Source organism: Sciurus vulgaris (assembly GCF_902686455.1).
Source record: "Sciurus vulgaris genome assembly, chromosome: 7".
Classification (NCBI taxonomy): domain Eukaryota; kingdom Metazoa; phylum Chordata; class Mammalia; order Rodentia; family Sciuridae; genus Sciurus; species Sciurus vulgaris.
The window spans coordinates 121,997,292-122,013,204 of record NC_136467.1 but is presented as its reverse complement, the minus strand read 5'-3'; the positions used below and the strand labels follow the sequence as shown (position 1 = coordinate 122,013,204).

General features: G+C 47.0%; 1 protein-coding gene across 3 annotated transcripts in view; it reads left to right on the top strand.

Moving 5' to 3' along the window:
- ZNF76 (zinc finger protein 76) overlaps positions 1 to 15,913 on the top strand; it is a 31,917-nt gene that overhangs the window by 13,875 nt on the left and 2,129 nt on the right. The window contains exons 2-12 of one of the 3 annotated variants that reach the window (XM_079147230.1): positions 4,132 to 4,300; positions 7,925 to 8,005; positions 8,115 to 8,192; positions 9,392 to 9,591; positions 12,211 to 12,327; positions 12,705 to 12,780; positions 13,354 to 13,479; positions 13,584 to 13,763; positions 14,573 to 14,806; positions 14,900 to 15,063; positions 15,666 to 15,830. In XM_079147230.1, the coding sequence (XP_079003356.1) occupies positions 4,228 to 4,300; positions 7,925 to 8,005; positions 8,115 to 8,192; positions 9,392 to 9,591; positions 12,211 to 12,327; positions 12,705 to 12,780; positions 13,354 to 13,479; positions 13,584 to 13,763; positions 14,573 to 14,806; positions 14,900 to 15,063; positions 15,666 to 15,830 (1,494 nt within the window). In that variant the 5' untranslated portion in view covers positions 4,132 to 4,227. Of the gene's footprint in view, positions 1 to 4,131; positions 4,301 to 7,924; positions 8,006 to 8,114; positions 8,193 to 9,391; positions 9,592 to 12,210; positions 12,328 to 12,704; positions 12,781 to 13,353; positions 13,480 to 13,583; positions 13,764 to 14,572; positions 14,807 to 14,899; positions 15,064 to 15,665; positions 15,855 to 15,913 lie in introns of all 3 variants that reach the window. The other 2 variants (XM_079147232.1, XM_079147231.1) reach the window with 2 other exon arrangements.

Genomic DNA, 15,913 nt, shown 5'->3' with positions numbered 1-15,913 from the left:
TGCTTGGGTGTGGATCAAATCAGACCTCAACCGTGACAAAGTGGAAAAAGGCAAATACCACAGCTGCTCTTTAGTGTCTTGTCTTTCACATCCCTTATTTTTCTGCTTTGAGGTGATAATTTAAACACATCTTGTTTCAGGGAGAGACCTAAAAATCTGAAGCACCTAAAATAAACAGTTTTTCTAAATATTACCTCCCAGTAATCATAATTTATGTTTCTACAGTAGAAAACTCATTGATATGAAGCCATGGGTTGTTTCCTTCATCATTACCAACAGTGTTTAAATTCATTTCTAGAAGCACGACAGGGCTGGGGTTGCGGCTCAGTGGTAGAGTGTTTGCCTGGCATGTGTGAGGCTCTGGGTTCGATTCTCAGCACAAAGTATAAGTAAATTAATTAATTAATTAATTAAAGGTCCATTGACAACTAAAATAAAAATAACAATTTAAGAAAAAAAGCACGACAAACAGAACTGGACTTGTTGCTTGTCTTGGGAAAGTCAAGAATACTCCTTTTCAGTCCCAACCTTTTACTATCACCCCTATTCTGCTTTTCCCTGTCCCCTTGGTCTGTAGCCCTTGTACCCAGCTGAGGTCATTGCGGAGCTGATAATACTTATACCCTCTAAGGAAAAAAAAAAAAAAGCAGCTATGCCCCTTCTCAGAGGGCCATGGGAGTTATAAATCTGAAATATCCATTGCAGCAGAAACTGCTTAGGTCTCCATCCTCAGGCAATGACAATTCTCTCTGTCTCTGCCTGTATCACTGTTGTTAGTTTGGTGCCAGCACAAGAGAATTCTGAGTAAACTGTCAATTATAGAAGGGAAAGGGAGACACTAGTATCTCCCTGGCAGCCATGAAACATCCTTACACCCTGGAGTCAGCTGTGTTGGAAGCAGTCTCAGGGATTGGGGAAATCTAGAGGGTAATGTGGGCTCTTTTAAAGGTTTGTATCCTGAGGCTGCAGGAAGAAAAGTGAATGAGTTGGTGCCAGATACGAATCAGGCAATGGAGTGAAGATGTGTTCTCTTTGAACCTAAGAAGGATTATTTTGGGTAATATGGCTACCTGCCATTCCCTTTTTCTATTGTGGGCAGACCAAGAAGGACTGGGTTTAAGTTATGGTAGATGGTATGGAAGTTAAACAACCTGTATTCAAGTGTTTTGAGTGCTGACAGTGTGTCAGTCACACTGGATTAGCAGGAAGAAGTGCCAGACATTGGGAAGTCCAGACAGTGGGGCCTGTTAGCCTGATTTTGAATCCTGGCTTCAGCACTTGGTAGCTTTAGGAAACAGGCAAATTACTATACCTGTAAGCCTCAGTAACTTCATTTGTAAAAGGGGTGTAAAGTAACTACCTTCTCTTGTGGTTGTCTTTAAGACTAAAAATTAATTCAGGCAGATTGGTTTGAACGGGGGCTGGCATATACTATGGGGTACATGCTGGATAAATATAATTAGCCTAAGAAGTGGAAAGAATCATAGTGTCATCTGGGCCAACACTGCATTTTATAGATTTTTTAAAAATCAGATAAAATCAGGAAGAGAAGCCAGTTCTGCAGATCTCTAGTGTGGGGCTGTTGCCATTACTCCTGACTAATGTTTTAGAAATGCACATTGCTTCAAAAGCATTTCCCTTCAGGTTCCTCTTCCTTCCCCTCCTCCTCAGAGCCAGTATTTGTAGAGCACTTCCTATGCACGAGCACTGGACCAAAGGCCAATATACGTGACCTCTCTTAATTCTTACAGCAGCCTGGGAAGCAAGTACCATTGTTCTGTGGCATCAGGTTCAGATTGGTTCATTTACTTGCCTAGTGCTACACAACTTCCAAGAGATAGAGCCTGAGCTGGAACCCAGGCTGCCTCTAGAGCCTATGCTGTTAAATTTTCTTTGCCAAGTTTCAGTGGAATACAGACATGCTAAATTAAACCAATCATTTGCTTCAGGAACCTCAGAGCCCAGCCATAATGGCTTAGGGTCATAGTGCTTTGTTTTTAAAACTGGATCTCTCCTATGTGTCCTTATTTCTGATGCAACATGGTTACACTGAAACAGGTACAAAAAATTCTTCCTGATTAAGAGAATGAAAGTTGAAGGTTAGGGAGCAGACCAAGAGAAATCAGAACCAGAACTTTGTGAAATAAGGACCATTGGGGAGATCAGGGGTCTAGGCAAAGTTGAGGTCACTTCTAGGATCCTGACAAGACCAGAGAAGTTGGGCCAGGTGTCAGAAATCCTGCCTCGACTTGTAGCTGTTCACCTTTAACCCTCCCAAGACTGATGACAACTTCAGAAACCCCTCTCTTCAGAAAAATGGATAAGTTCACATGCCAAAAAAGTATTTTGGGGTAGTTTAAACCCTGAACTTTAAGAACTCCTGAACTTGACAGCATAGTAGAGAACTTTAAAGTACTCTTTGAATCAAATGCACTGGGTTCAGATCCTCTTCTAACACTAGGTGTATAAACTTGAGCAAGTTACTTGGTGTAAAATAGGGAAAATAATGGTATTGAAGTTTGGGGTTATTGTTAATATATATAATGTGCCTCGTGTGGTTAGCTTTTAAATAGTGTTCACTATTAGTAATATTGCTCTAGGAGCTTAGTTCATTCAGTAGATGTTTATGGACAGAATGAATGAATAATTTCAGTTGAGATGCCAAGCCTTGGTAGAACATCCCAATCACTGTATCACCAATGTGCTGTAGCTATGTGAAGATATTGATCTGCTCAACCCTTGAGTCTGCCAAAGCCCCAAGTGGTTGTTTCTAGGATCAAGCAGTAGCATCTGCCATGTGACATACAAATATTCTCTCTTGGTGCCCTGATGTGAAAACAGGATATAGCTTGTAGGGCATGAGGATCAAATAGGCACTCAGGAGGCCAAGTCTAGGACAATTCTTTGGAGGGGTAGCAAAAAGAATCTTAAAAACTGCCAGGCATGGTTGCACATGCCTGCAATCCCAGCAACTCCAGAGACTAGGCAGGAGGATTGCAAGTTTAAGGCCAGCCCCAGCAACTTAGTGAGACCCTGTCTCAAAAAGGGGTGGGAATATAGCTCAGAGGTGGAGTGCTCCTGGGTTCAATCCCTTGTACTGCCAAAAAAAAAAAAAACCTAATAACTAGACCAAGAACAGATGCTATGGGCTTCCTGCAGGTCTCACAAGTATGTGGGGTCTACAACTAGAGTAGATTCCATGCCATGGCAGATACACGAGGACCTGGTGATCACTCCAAGAGGATCTGTGGAGAACCCACAGCACAAGGCGCTAGAGAAGCCACTGTGAACCAGAAACCAGACTAGAGCCTAGAATCCTATGTAGGCAACAGATGTTAAAAGTCAGTTAATTGCCAAAGGAGATGAGCCCAGGTATATGTTAGGAAGAGGTGGTACCCAGGGCTATAGAATTCTCTATGACAATACCTAGCCATGTCTACAAAGTGAATTTCTAAGGGTGATAGGCAATTATCAAAGGGTTTGAATCAGAAATGGGATATTTAGGTTTGTATTATTTTTAAGATCACTCTGATAGCATGTTGGAAAATGAATTGGAAACAGGCAGAAGTTTGAGGACATAATCTGACAGTTGAGAAGTGAGAGATGATACTTGTTTGAAATAGGACTTTTGAAGGAAAAGGGTAATTCAAGGATGAATCCCACTGCTGGGTAGATGGAGGTACCACCCTTGGGATGGGGGCACTAGAGAAAGAACAGTTCTGGGGTATTGGGGTACATTGTAAGTTCTATTAAGCACTTGTTCCATCTGTATTCCCCATGGGACATTCCCTGAGGTTGGTTCACAGTGACAGTGGATGGGGTTGGAGGTCACTGAGAAGCAGCAAAAGTGAGGTTGACTGCCTGCCTTAACAGGCTCCCTCATGAGGGCAGCAAATTTAAAACTAGGTTTTTATCGTGAATTCTTAGTTACAACCAATATGACTGACATGCTTCTCTTCTGTGCTCACCTTTTAGAATTCTTAGATGTGTATATTTTGAACCCTTTTCATAAAAACCAACATAATTTTCTACTTTGAAGAACTCGTTTCTATCTTCTTGTCTGGCCTAATTAACTCCTTATGCCAGAAGAAAGCTGTGCAACTTTTTACATGACACTGTTTGTTTTCTCAGATTTGTGACCCAGAAGGAAATCTCTGACCTCACCTGTGGCTCTTGGTGGTGGCCAGAAGCCAACTTCATGTCTGAGTGCATGAGCGGCAGTTTGCCATGGAGAGCCTGGGGCTACAGACGGTGACTCTCAGTGATGGTACGACAGCCTATATCCAGCAAGCTGTCAAAGGTGAGTGTTTCCCAGGACCTCAAAGTCCTGTCCCTCAGCCTCTAGAAAGGAGTATCCCTTTCTCAGAATCACCACTCTACCCTCCTGCTTGCTCACCCATGTTCTCCGCCACCACTTGCTCTGCAGGAGAGTCTGTGATACTTAATGAGTAAGGGTCTCTTTAAAATAAAATGCTAGCTACACAAGCTAGGAATCCTACTGCCCCAGCTGTAGGAGCCAAGACCTCTCAAAGAGTAGACTTCCTTATGTGGTGCCAGTAGTTCATAAATATTTCGGGAATGAATGAACACAGCCCTGGTTATGACTTCCTACTTTTCAAATATCCCTTGTCCAGTTTCTCAGTGTTGTCTAGAGGCAGCTCATCATCTTAATTGCATCAAGTTTAAGCACTCAGACTATCTCCTGGGCATCTACCTGTATAAGCTACTCCTCTAGATTCAGAGGGGGACACCAAGCAGAGAGCTTATGCCTTCATTTCTGGGTCTAGCAGGTACCAGAAATAAAAATATAGGGTGCACAGTTAAATTTGAATTGCAGATGAACAGCAAATACTTTTGTAGTAGAGGCAGGTCCCAAATAGTGTATGAGGTAAATGTGTATAAACAAAAGATTAAATGCTAAAAAATAATAAAATGATAACACTAAGTACTGGTTGGATATCCCTTATCCAAAACACTTGAGATCAGATGTATTTCAGATTTTAGAGATTTTTGGATTTTGGAATGTTTGCGTAAGACTTTATCCATTGAGCATCCCCGTTCTGAAATCCATTCAGATTTTGGAGCACTTCAGATTTTGGATTTTTGGATTAGAGATGCTCAACCTGTACTAAAGACAATTTGTCATTTATCTGAAATTCAGATTTACCAGCAAATGGTGTATTTTATCTGCCAACCCTACCCTCACTTTCAAGGAACTTCAAGTTAAGGTACGTGTGGAGTCAGAAGAGAGTGCTGTTGAGGGAAGGGCCTACAAGCAGGGACATCCTCCTTTCTTGCCAACATTTGCAAGCATGCCAGGTTAGGGTTAAGGTCATGCACTCCTTGGACTACACTGGGCAAACACTGCCTTATTTCTATTCTTTATTTGACCTATTCTGGGTTTGATGAACATCACTGTTCTCATGACTACATTATTATTGCAATATTGTCCTCCTTCATTTCATCACCTTGTCTGTTCCCTGATAATGACTAAAGACACCCCTTAATCTCATTCGTAAGTTCCTTCCATATGACATTGTTGAGGAGGTGCCTACTGGAAAGGGTTCTTGCCAAGAGCTGACTCTGATGTGTTCTTTCTTACTGGCTTCATTCTCTTGAGGATAGAATTTCTATAGATACTTTTGAAGCCTGAAACCCTCTGACTTCCCACCACAAGTCCCAACTCTCAGTGGGATAGGATGCAGTCTCAGTGGGATGGGATGGAAGAAATTAGAATCTATAGGTGGAACTTTCTTTACTCTTTGGACCTAATTAGTTCCCAGGCCTCAGTCTTTTATTGAGAATTAATGGTCAAATTAATGAGTTAGAAGCGAGTGACACATCGTTCCTTCTTGAATCTGAATCTCCTTGCCTCCCTCGCCTGTCTGCCGCTCCTCACTCTTCCTGGCACTGTTCTCGCCTCCTCCATAGCGCTGCAGTGTTTGCATGTACAGTGCACCCAAGCACATGCACACAAACCATCGCGTCCCCACTGATGAGCTCTGATGAGCTCCCGGAAGCTTTTGACAGAGGCACTTTCATCTCTGTCAGCAGGGGTGCTGTGTGAGCCCAGCTTCGCCGGCAGGAGAATGCTAAAATTGCATGAGACTTACCTTTAATTAGGATGATTACTCAAACCTAAAACTTTTGGGAGTAGAAGAACGTGCTATTAATAAATTCTTTGGGACTATTCTGAGTCAGTGGGGATATGTGGTCACCCCTCTATAGTGGGACACAAGACCCCTTGTGAGGTAGTTCTTCTGACCCACTTCTCCCTGTTGTAGTCTCTGGTTGTTGAAAGAAATTGTCCGTTAAAAATTTTCCTCAAACAACTCTCCCAACATCTTGTTTCCTGCCTCAAAGCTGTCCCTATTCTGCTGGCAGTAGCTCTGCTAATGTTTTCAGAATGCCAAGTACTAGTGTTCTTTCCAGGATAGAAACGCTGGGGAACAAGGATGGTCTTCTGCTCTCAGGGTGGGATGGGAGCAAGTAGGTCCCCATTATCTCAGCTGCCTTTCCTGCTTCTCGCCTATGTCTTCATCTCACCTGCCTCTGGTCAGGTTATAGGACTGTTAGTTACTGACCCCAATAAGACTCAGTCTGGAGACAAGTTTGGGAACTTTAATGAAGGGGACATGTCAGCAGAAAGCTGGGCCAGAAGTAGACATCTGGTTCTTTTCCTACCTCATAAGAATCAAATTCTAAAACCTGAAACTTCTGAAGAAAGGGACAAACAAATCACTTGTAATTAACTCTTCAATCTCCCTTTCTTTCTTCCCTTTCTTACTTCCTTTCTTCCTTCTCCCTTTCTCAGACTCACTGGACATGGGGGTGGGGGCATCTAATTCTAGTTCCAAGAGCCTTTTAGAAGTGCTTTCCAGTAAGATAAAGGAAGGGTAATATCTTAGGAAGTCTGCAGTCTTAATTTTTATAGTGCTTGTTGTATTGCCTTATGTGAGTCAATTTTTTATTAGAAAATTGAAATGAAAATATCACAGATTAAGGAAACATGATTCAGCAATAGCAATGGGGTAAGACATAGATGAACAAGTAATAGCATTATAGTCGCACTCAGCTCTCTGTTGCTTTACTTTCCATTTCATTTAAAATACACATTAGGCTTGTTACAGTAAGGGCTAAAATTTGCAGAGGACTGATCACATATGGGGCACGTTCCCATTTACCACACTTACCCCTCACAGCAACCGTATGAGGAAGAGAGAATTTTTGTTTTGTTTTATTTTACAGTGCTAGGGATTGAACCCAGGACCATGTGCATGCTAGGCAGGTGCTCTACCATTGAGCTACATCCTCAGCCCCCAGGAAAATGCAGTTCTTAAGAAGAGGAAACTGAGACACAAAGATTAAAAAACTGCCCCAGGCCACATAGCTTATGAAAAGTATACCTGGAATTCACACTCAGGAGGCTTAGCCTGGTTCCAGAACCTATTGCTTTTAACCACTGTGCTATACTGATGTCTCATCAGAGACTCCAGGTCTTGGCACATTACCACAATGAGAGATAAAAGAATATATTTTGATTTATTAGTTTGAGCTGTATCTGAGTTTTTACCATTTGGGTCCTTCCTGGATTTCCTTTGTTCTCCATTTAGTTCAATCTCAGCAACCTCTATTAGGTTGGAAGTCCCCACTTTGCTGGGCATGGGTGGAATAATATAGGAAGTTTCTCCTCTGTGAGGGACAGGAAGGGATCGGCTGGGAGATGCAAGGTTCCTGAAAGACAGGATGTCTTCACTCTCAGTGCCTCAAGGCCCAGGCCTAGGGAGTCCGGGAGCAAGGGAATATGGTGAACATATCTGTGCTATAGGCTCATGCCCAGAGTCTCAAATGACCTCTTCTAAAAACAGGCATCTCTTAGTCCTCTTCAGGCCTGGCCCATTTCTCTCCATTTCTACCTCCATAGGAGAGAAGCTGCTGGAAGGGCAAGTGATCCAGCTCGAGGATGGGACCACCGCATACATTCACCAAGTAACGGTACAGAAAGGTGAGGGCACACCAACACACCCCTGCCTTGTGGAGGGATGGCAGCCCCAATCAAGGACCCCTCTGTGGCTCCAAGCTCCAGAGAAAGGCTGGCATTGCTCTCATTACAGAATCTCTCTCCTTTGAGGATGGACAGCCTGTGCAACTGGAAGATGGCAGCATGGCCTATATACACCGCACACCCAAAGGTGGGTTTATGGGCATCACAACTGGCAGGGAAAAGAATGGACACAGAACTGGCAGAAGTTGGAGCGGGGGGATAGAGTGGCACATTTTGGAGATTAGAAAATAGACACAGGTGCTGTCGTCCCCAAGGCACATATATGCTCACCTTTGTTAGCAGCCTTGCCCCTTCCCTGGTATATACAATGGGAGCAGCTGCCTCTGCCATCAGGAGGCTGAGCTTTGGGAGTCAGTATGTGGGCCTTGATGGTGACTTTGGTTCCAGCACAGCTACAAAGTATTAAGGCTTTAAATAGGACCTAAGGACATCATCCATAGCCAGGAAAAAGAAGCTTAACCAATATTTAAGAATAGAGATCCTAAGGTCCTAAAAAATGATTTGGTCCATCTACAAATAGCTTCTTGGGCAATGAGTACATGCCAGTCATTGTGCTAAGCATAAAGCATACAAGGGAGAACCAAGTTAGACACAGTCCATGCTCACCCACAGTCTAGTGGGGAAAGAGAAGTGAAATATGAGCCATCACTGATGATCATTACAAACTGGGAGGGCTTCTCTAAGGAAGTAATGCTGGAACTAAGAGCTGGAGGATGAATGGATTTGGGAAGAGGGATGGCAGGGAACATCCAGTACTCCAGACAGAGGAACAGCATGTGTAGGCATGGAGCTGGTGGGGAGGGAGAAAGAATGGCACATTTTAGGAACTTCTGGTAGCTGGGGGAGAGAGGAGAGTGGTTAAGAGGAAATCAGAATGAGAAAGGCAGAGCATGCACTGGTTGCGTCAGGTTTTGGATCTTGGTCTTTGTCCTAAGATCTGTGGGAAGCATTTGAACTGTTAGGCAGTTAGGTGACGGGATCACCTTTGTGTCCTATAAAGATTCCTATGGATGCCATGCTGCCTGGAAGGAACTAGACCTGATCAGGAGGCCCTGTGGTCATCTAGGCCAAGATGATGGTGGTCCCCTTTAAGGTCCTTAAGGAGCTAGTGAGTTCCCAATTGGTGCACCATAGAGACCTTGTCCTTAGGAGGGACAGCCCCAGAAGGAATTCCCACTAGCAAGAGGGAATCACCAGGGTGAGGGCCAAGAGAAACTTGATGCTGAAACTCTCCTTGGAATATGTACCTCTCATTTAAGTTAAAGCCAGAATCCCAGCTGTCTTCTCACCTGTGTGGCAGCAGGGCTAATCATGTGTTGCTTGCAGAGGGCTATGACCCCAGTGCCCTGGAAGCTGTGCAGCTGGAAGATGGCTCCACAGCCTACATTCACCACCCTGTGGCCGTGCCATCAGACAGCACCATCCTGGCTGTGCAGACAGAGGTGGGCTTGGAAGACCTGGCAGCAGAAGATGATGAGAGCTTTAGCACAGACACTGTGGTAGCCCTGGAGCAGTATGCAAGCAAGGTGAGCACACAGAGCCTGACACTGTTCATCACTCAAAACAGTAGGGCTTTACCTGCCCATTACCTCTTGGCCCTGCAAGAACTTCACCTCTCTAGAGGATAGGAGCAGCTCTGTGCTTGAACACCACCTGGCTACTCTCTTTGCCCCTCTACCCAAGCTCCCCCTGTCTAGGGCATGCAACACAGCTGGGCTGGGGCTGCTACATTTGGTTACCTTTACCCTTGTTCATGCTGTCTCTGCAGAGAAAAGGCTGCTATAAGAAATAGTGGCATTGTGTGGTGGAAAGTTAGGCCCAGCTTCTCTTTGACTGTTGTAATAATCCTCTGTACTTTTTGGGAAAGCCCTGCCAATGTCTTTTATTAGTTTTTATGTCCACTGAAGTCAGAAACTCTTATATTTAATTCTTCTCTGCATCTCATTTAGTCATTTGGAAAATAAGCACGGTAGGGCAATGACCAGGGCATATGCAACAGAACAGCTGAGATTCTTGGAACCTAAGGCCCACACAGTAACTCAGTTGAAAAGAAGACTCCTGGCTCAGAGCTGAAGGTATAGCTCAGAGGCAGCGCACTTGCCTAGCACGTGCAAGGTCCTGGGTTTGATCTCAAGCTCTGAAAAAAGGGGAAAATAGACTTTTTCCCTTCAAATACCAGTCATTTTGAGCATTCTCTGCTGAAGCTGTGCTGCTGCCCATTGGGAGAACAGAAACACCGAGATCTGTGAGCTTTCCAGATGGGAGTGATCTCTCCCTGACTGAACTGCAGAGCCTCAGAGTGGTTGTGTCAGTTTCCTGAAAAGCCAGACTTACCCAAAGATTGGGGAGAAATTGGGTTTTTTTTGTTTGCTTTTGTTTTTGTGATGCTGGGGATCGAACCCAGGGCCTTGTGCTTGCAAGGCAAGCACTCTACCGATTGAGCTATCTCCCCAGCCCTGGAGAGAAGTTGTTTTTATGCAGTGAAATTGGCTGTGTGGTAAAGGAAAAGAGGAAATCTTCATATCACTTCAAAATGAAACACAAGCTGGGTGTGGTGCTGTACACCTGTAATCCCAGTGGTTTAGGAGACCGAGGCAGGAGAATCACAAGTTCAAAGCCAGCCTCAGCAACTTGGTGAGGCCCTAAGTAACTTAGTGAAACCCTGTCTCTAAATAAAAAACTAAAAGAGCTGGGGATATGACTCAGAGGTTAAATGCCCCTGGGTTCAATCTAATTAGGAAAAAAAGGGGCTGGGGTTGTGACTCAGTGGTAGAGCAGTCACCTAGCACATGTGAGGCACTGGGTTCCATCCTCAGCACCACATATAAATAAGTAAAATAAAGGTGTCATGTCCAACTACAACCAAAAAAATATTTTTAAAAATTGTTTAAAAAATCACAAAACTTTGTAGTAGACCACTGTGGGCTATTGCCCACTTCCACCCCTGTTCCCAGGCTATATTTTAGAAACCAAATATGAGACTGACTGCTGATGGATAAAGAATTGGGCTTCATTTAGATCATGAGCCCTGAGATATATACTTGCTCTGCCACCACCTACTCCAACCTCAGGTGAGTCACTCCCCTCCCAGGCCTTAGCTTATTCCTCTCTAATACCATGATATGGAACCAGATGATCTTAGGGGTCACTTTCAGCTCTGACAATACTTGATTCCCTCAGTTGCCCAGGGAGCTGGTATGACATGGAGTGAAATCTGAGTGTTCATGTGGGTGCTTAAGCTGCTTAAGTCTCCATGAAACTGTCAGCTGCTTGACCCTCTGACCTGAGCCCAGTTAGACAGATATCAATATGAATTTGGCCTCACCCTTCAGTCCTCTACTCACTATGACTTCCAGAGTTCTGTGCCTGGCTCTCCTGGAAAGACCAGAGTGTGATCTTGCAGCATCCCTAAAGGGAAGAGTAAGGGACAGTCCCACTAGGACCCTGTCTAGGAAAACAAAAGAACAGTAAGGACTTTCTGTGACCTGAGACTGATGTCAGACAGGTGTCTCTAGCAGTGTCCCCAGGAGAGGAAATGAAACAAGAATTTGTCAGTTGCTTGGGTGCTGTAGTTAGGGCTGAAATTTCTGCCCCCTCTCTTAGAGCACTTGTGGTTGTAGCCACTTCACTCTGGGCCCCTTGCCCTGCCAGGTGAACCTGAGTGATTTCATCTACACAGCAAGCCCCCATGCTCATGCTTTTTCTGTGCAGTTTCCCACCAGGAGGAAGGGGCCCCTCCCATCAGAGGATGGACATATCAAGAATTGCAGCCTCCTAGGTGTGTGTGGTTAAAAGGGAGGTTCCCGGCACTCAGCCTATCTCAAGTATGGCCATCCAAACAACCTGCTCCCCTCCTTACCTAATTGGCCAGGAGATATTCCTTCTTCAGTAGCTATCACAGCCACTATGACAGTGTCCCCTCTGTCCATCAGAGATGAGTGTGACTCCATATGCCAGCATTGCTTCTCTTGCAGTGTGCCTGAATGTCTGTTCCCTATCTGTCTGGGTACATCCTCTGACCCAGAGGCCCCTGATAGTTTTACCATGTTTATTGGTCATAGGCTGCCACCTGGGCCCTGTATACTACCCCTTCTCTTCCTTCAATGGAGAGAATCCATATAGGGACCCTAAGATTTTTTCCTCAGGTTCTGCATGACAGCCAGGCTCCCCATAATGGCAAAGGGCAGCAGGTTGGAGACAGAGCATTCCGCTGTGGCTACAAGGGCTGTGGGCGTCTCTACACCACTGCACATCACTTAAAGGTAAGATGGCTGGTGGGCAATTTTCAGCTCTGCCTTCTTCACTGCTGGACTGAAATTCTGCCTTTCTGCTTTTTTGGAACTGGTCCCTGCCCTCAATTTGCACGTTACCTGCTAAAGGGAAAAGATGCATATACAGAAATGTCAGCACAGGAGGTTATGATACACATGTACAGAACAGGAGGGAAGAACCCGGGTCCTAAAGAGAACCAGAGAGACTAGCCCATGGTCCTATCCCTCTGAATTATGCAAATTTTTTTTTTTGTGTGTGTGTGTGTGGTGCTAGGGATTGAACCCAGGGCCCTGTGCTTGTAAGACAAGCACTTTACCAACTGAGCTATCTCCCCAGCCCTGAATTATGCAATTTTTTGTCCTCACAGGTGCATGAACGAGCTCATACAGGTGACCGTCCATACAGGTGTGATTTCCCCAGCTGTGGAAAGGCCTTTGCCACAGGTAACCTACCTGAATGGAGACTGAAAGTAGATGCTTCCAGTTGAGGGCAGAGGATCCTAGATCAGCTTTGGGACCTCCTTGAAGGAGGCCCAACACAGGCTGCCAGTCCAGAAAAACTACTCTAAGAGTGCTCTGACCTGCAGGGCGCTCCCTCTGAAGGAAACCCTGCTACAGAAGTGAAAGGCAGCATGGTCCAGGCCAGCAGGAGACTGGGGCCTAGGTGGAGAGACCCTGCTTGTCACATCAGCTCTGACAGTCATCGGGTGTGGGGTGCTGAGGGCCATGGCATCTCTGGCTGTATTTTCCCTTCTGTGAAACAAAGACCTTTAGCCACAGGTTCTCTCGGTTCTCATGCTTGCATTTTGGAGTAACTCCAGCTGCACTTGGAGAGGGAAGGAGGGCAAAGTGGGCTTTCCCAGCCCCTCTTACCTGCCCAGGCAGGACAGGGTAGAGACCTGCCTGAGCTTTTGGAGCCTCCCAGAGCACAACCTAGGATGGAGGGCACCCCTAAATGAGGCGAGCAGTAGAAGATGAGGTCCCGCTGGTGCTCTTATGCCCACCACACTTGGACAGGCTATGGTCTGAAGAGCCACGTTCGCACCCATACTGGTGAGAAACCGTACAAGTGCCCAGAGGAGCTGTGCAGCAAGGCCTTCAAGACCTCAGGAGACCTGCAGAAACACGTCCGTACCCACACTGGTAGGCAAGGCCCTGCCAACCCCTGGGGAAGGGGGCCTCAGTTCACCCAGTGCCATCCCCTTCCTGCTCCAACATGGCCTCCCTTACTGAGCCACCCCTTACAGGTGAACGCCCATTCCGGTGCCCTTTTGAGGGCTGTGGCCGCTCCTTCACCACGTCTAACATCCGCAAGGTACATGTGCGCACCCACACAGGCGAGCGGCCCTACACCTGCCCCGAGCCCCACTGTGGCCGTGGCTTCACCAGCGCCACCAACTACAAGAATCACGTGCGCATCCACACAGGTGGGCCAGCTGGCATGCGAGGACCACCCTCTGGAGGCCCCACCTCCCTCTGTTGTAGGCTTCTGATCTGAAACACACTCTCAGCTCCCAGCCTGAAGCCCTTCCCTGGCTGGTCTGGGGGTGGGTATCCCCAGAGCCAATGTTTCATTTGCAGTAAGTGGTTCCTCCATTTCCAATTAGGTCCAACCTGTCAGGTATTGCCAGCTCTATGTGAGGTCCCTCAGTTCCCAGTCATTCCTCTATCCCTGCCCTAAACTCTTCTGCTCTGGCTGAGCTCCTGAGAAGACCCCAGGGTCGGGAATGATGGGGAAGAAACAGGGATGTCCCCTTCAGCTCCTCGCCTCATCCACTGTGCATATGACTCCTGTGTGTCCTCGCCCTCCCCAGTGTCACATCCCTTGTCCAACCTTCTGTGTCATCTCTCAGCCATGCATGTCTGTCTAACACTTCAGCCTCTATTCCTGTCTTCTGTATCATTTTGTTCACCACTCTCAAACCTTCCACCCACAACCTCAAAAGTCCTCGGTGCCCTTCACCCCTTCTCCAGCCTCAGTCTTGCCCATCCCCATTCTTTCTCCACTGTACTCCAGTTACATTAAATCAGAACCTGGGCTCAGAGATCCCATGCCCATGTCCTCCATGTCATCCACTGGCCATCTTCCCCAGATCTGTTTGTTCAGAGTCTCAGGTCTCAGTCCCTCTCCTTCCCTCTGGCTCTTCCTTCACCAACCCTGTCCCCCATCCCTGTCCCTTTAGTTTCCCCCTTGCCAGCCCCAGTTCCCACCCCCCTCACAGCCCAGTGTCCCCAGGGGAGAAGCCATACGTTTGCACGGTGCCAGGCTGTGGAAAGCGCTTCACTGAGTACTCAAGCCTGTACAAACACCATGTGGTGCACACGCACTGCAAGCCCTACACCTGCAGCACTTGTGGCAAGACCTACCGGCAGACCTCCACCCTGGCCATGCACAAGCGCAGTGCCCATGGTGAGTTGGAGGCCACCGAGGAGAGCGAGCAGGCCCTCTATGAGCAACAGCAGCTTGAAGGTGAGGGGAGTGGGCAGGGGGCAAGAGTGGGAGCAGGCCAGGCCTCCCCGCTGCATCTGGTGACCGGAGGCAGCCTGGGCTCTCCTCTTCTAGCCGCCTCTGCAGCTGAGGAAAGTCCACCACCCAAGCGAGCTCGCATTGCTTACCTGTCAGAAGTGAAGGAAGAGGGTGATGACATCCCAGCCCAAGTAGCCATGGTGACCGAGGAGGATGGGGCTCCCCAGGTGGCTCTCATCACTCAGGATGGTGCCCAGCAGGTACAGGGGTGGGGCAGGCCAGAATGACCACTTTTTTGTCTCTAGGAACTCTGGGGAGCTCTGAAGTTCTGACACCCCCACTTCCACCCAGATTTCCTGTTTTAGCTCTGTGGACTTCAAAGAGTTAAAGCTGAGGGGACCCCAAATCGTGTAGCCCAGCCTCTTGCTTCCAGCCCAGTCTCAGCTTCTGGAAAACAGTAGCTTCCCTCTTGGAAGCTGATAGGTCTTCATTGTCCATATGAGAGACCCTTGGATATCATTCTCACCATGGGCACATCGGTATAGGGTTCTGGAAGCCTGGAAGTCCCACCAGCGTTGCTAGCCAGCAGTATAGCCTGGCCCTTGTCCATACCCTCCCTGCCCAGTACACCTATGCTTTCTGGAGGTGTCAGGAGGATGAAATTAGGTGAAGACCTGATGCGTCCAGCAGGGCCCGGGGCAAAGTGGTGGTAATAGAAGTGGCGAGTCAAGCCTAGTGTAGCTCTCTGCTGTCCTGGCCCTGTTGTGCTTGCTTTTCTGAGAAAACAGACACACCCTCCTGAGGGGCTTTCAGACAACAATCTTCTGGTGCTCCAGCTCATCTTCTCCCCTCCTTTTGGCAGGTCAGCCTGTCCCCAGAAGACCTGCAGGCCCTGGGGAGTGCTATCAGTGTGGTAACCCAGCACGGCAGCACCACCCTCACCATCCCCAGTCACAATGACGACCTGGCCACATCTGGCACACATACAGTCACCATGGTCAGCGCTGATGGCACCCAGACGCAGCCCGTATGACCAGGCGGTTTGCTTAGGGTTTCTTGTTTTGTTATCCTTTCCATGGGGTGGGCATGAAAGTACAGGCCAAACTAGCC